Source organism: Cherax quadricarinatus, chromosome 42, assembly GCF_038502225.1.
Source record: "Cherax quadricarinatus isolate ZL_2023a chromosome 42, ASM3850222v1, whole genome shotgun sequence".
Lineage (NCBI taxonomy): Eukaryota > Metazoa > Arthropoda > Malacostraca > Decapoda > Parastacidae > Cherax > Cherax quadricarinatus.
Window position 1 is genome coordinate 28322296 of NC_091333.1, and position 2453 is coordinate 28324748.

At 38.9% G+C, this 2453-nt stretch overlaps 1 protein-coding gene across 1 annotated transcript; it reads right to left on the reverse strand.

Moving 5' to 3' along the window:
• Positions 1-250: 250 nt before the first annotated feature.
• LOC138853886 (uncharacterized) lies at positions 251-1271 on the reverse strand. The gene is made up of 3 exons (XM_070093451.1): positions 1235-1271; positions 834-979; positions 251-739 (listed from the first exon to the last, which is right to left on the reverse strand). The coding sequence occupies exons 1-3, from the start codon at positions 1263-1265 to the stop codon at positions 326-328; spliced, it is 591 nt and encodes a 196-aa protein (XP_069949552.1). The 5' UTR covers positions 1266-1271; the 3' UTR covers positions 251-325.
• Between the last annotated feature and the right edge of the window lie 1182 nt (positions 1272-2453).

Genomic DNA, 2453 nt, shown 5'->3' on the forward strand with positions numbered 1-2453 from the left:
TTCCAGGTGGGGGAGGCTTAAAGCAGTGAGAAAAAGGTCATCTAGGGAAGACCTTTGTGCTGATAGAGCTCTTATAGGAACTTTGACATATACATTTTCCTCTTACCCACTCTCAGATGGGGAGAGGCTTAAGTGGTGCGATATTGTTTATATATATATATATATATATATATGTTTAGACTAGAGAAGATAGTAATATATAGTTATATGTAAATAAAAATCAGAGTTTGTCAATATTTTTATTAATTCACATACAAAAGGGCAAAAAAGCTGTGCAAAGTTTTTTAGCGCGAGCAAAGGGGCGAAACTGTGCGAGTTTTACTGGTTAGACTGAATGACTGCGCTCCTCCTGTTCACTTTCTGTAAGATTGATAACCTCCCGCTCGAAAATGATTTCCTTTTCAGGTACATCATCATCATCTGCCGTCTTTACCCCTTCTGCCGGCTTTACCCCTTCTGCTGGCTTTACTGCGTCTCCAGCATTTACTCTCACGTCGGGGGTTTTCCCTTCCTTCTCCGACTGACCGTCAGGGTGCGCTTCAAGGTCGCCAGTTTGTTCAGCACCTGCTGCGGCAGTGACCTCAACAGAGTCATCAGATTGAGCAGTGAGCGTAGAGAGGTCCACAACGAGGTCATCAGACTGACATGAGGGAAGGCTCTGCGTTTCATCGTTGTCGAGATCTGGTTCTTTCTTCATAGGCTCCTCTATATCAGATGAACTGATCCCATCTTCCACAGGCTGTAAGTCATAAAGAGAACATATTTATCACTTTCAAATAAAGGAGTGGGACTCGTCTCTAATCTACCAAAGGAGGGAACATAGAAAGACATACCCTTTCCTGAGGAAGCCTATGTTTGCGTTTCCTGCTATCATCACAATGACACCGCTTTAGGAGTTTGAAGCCGGTGTGTTCCTTCCCTTCCAATCTACCAGCCGATAAAATCAAAACTTTACAAATTCTGACTGGTCCAGTGAAAACTGTTGAAGAAAAAAAAGGAGACTCAACTTTAAAATTATTATAAGTCTCTTGCGCTCGTTTTGTTTCGTTAATATTCAAAGAGAAGTATCCAATCTACCAGCCGATAAAATCAAAAACTTTACAAATTCTGACTGGTCCAGTGAAAACTGTTGAAAAAAGAGACTCAACTTTAAAAATTATTATAAGTCTCTTGCACTCGTTTGTTTCGTTAATATTCAAAGAGAAGTTTTTAGCAAAATAAATGTCTCGCTTACCAGAATCGAGAATGCCTGCTTCCTTCGCCATGATGAGAGTAAAAGGCTATGGTGAGGTCAGCCTCTATCTTTTGCGGGGAAGACAGCTTCAGCGGGCTCTTATATACAGCTCAGAGAGGGCCTTACCAGCCAGGAGGGGTATTTGGGGGATACTCTCGTCAGAGGTGACCTTCCTCACAGAGGGAAGCACAAAGATAACCTTGTCTACTTAGGCAAAATGTATTTTCACAAGGAGGTAACATTTTAAAATTCTCTCTAGCATATGCTATCACTAATCTGTCATTGATAAAAAGCGATTTTTCCGAGAAATTTTTTTTAAAAAAATATAAAGCTCTTTCTAATCCCACAAGGCTTGCTTTATGAATAAACATCATAACATATAGACCGCAAGTGAGTGAAAAATCACTTTGTGTTCTGCCAGATAAACGATATAAATATTTAATTTTATTTAGTTTAAAAAATTTTTTTAAATTTATGCCATAATTCTCTGGTTTTTTCCCGTAACTGTCAAAGAAGAAGGATAGACTATTTTTCTTGTCCAAGAGAAGAGAAAAAAAATGACCCATTACTTTTGAGCTGTACGAAGGAAGAATATTACTTACAAGCACTATGGGCCTGTCTGAGGGATAGTCATCTAATCTTATTTGCTGTAGAGCGTCTATAGTGAAACAGCCAATATATGTGACTTTATTTCCTAGGGCGGGAATTAAACTATTATTTATTTCTGCGCAATTCATTTTTTATTTATGCTCGCACATCACAATGAACAGATCTATTCTGGTCGATGGATAAAACACCAGTGGTCTGAGCAAATAATAAAACTACCTTATTATGAGGGGCGGGCTTAGAGAACTGTAATTCAATTCTCAAGTTACCAGATTTTTCAATCGGGAGAGCGTCTTCCACTTGGCTGTCGGTTAAATTGAAAATATTGATGGTTCGCCCGGAGGCGAATGATTCATAGAGAATTAAATTTTCTTCCTCAATGCCCAGAGAGTTAATTGCCTCATAATATAATTTACTATAATGATGGGGGAAATCACTGCTTATGCGATAAACTGTATTATTATTAATACATACAGATAAACTGGCTAGATCCCCATGCTCAAAATATAGACCATTCTCCTTATGTTTTCCTGCATAGGCTGTCATGGGCAAAATTACCATGAAAATTTTGGCGGGAATTACATGACCCCATGGCTGATCTATTAGGAGGCTC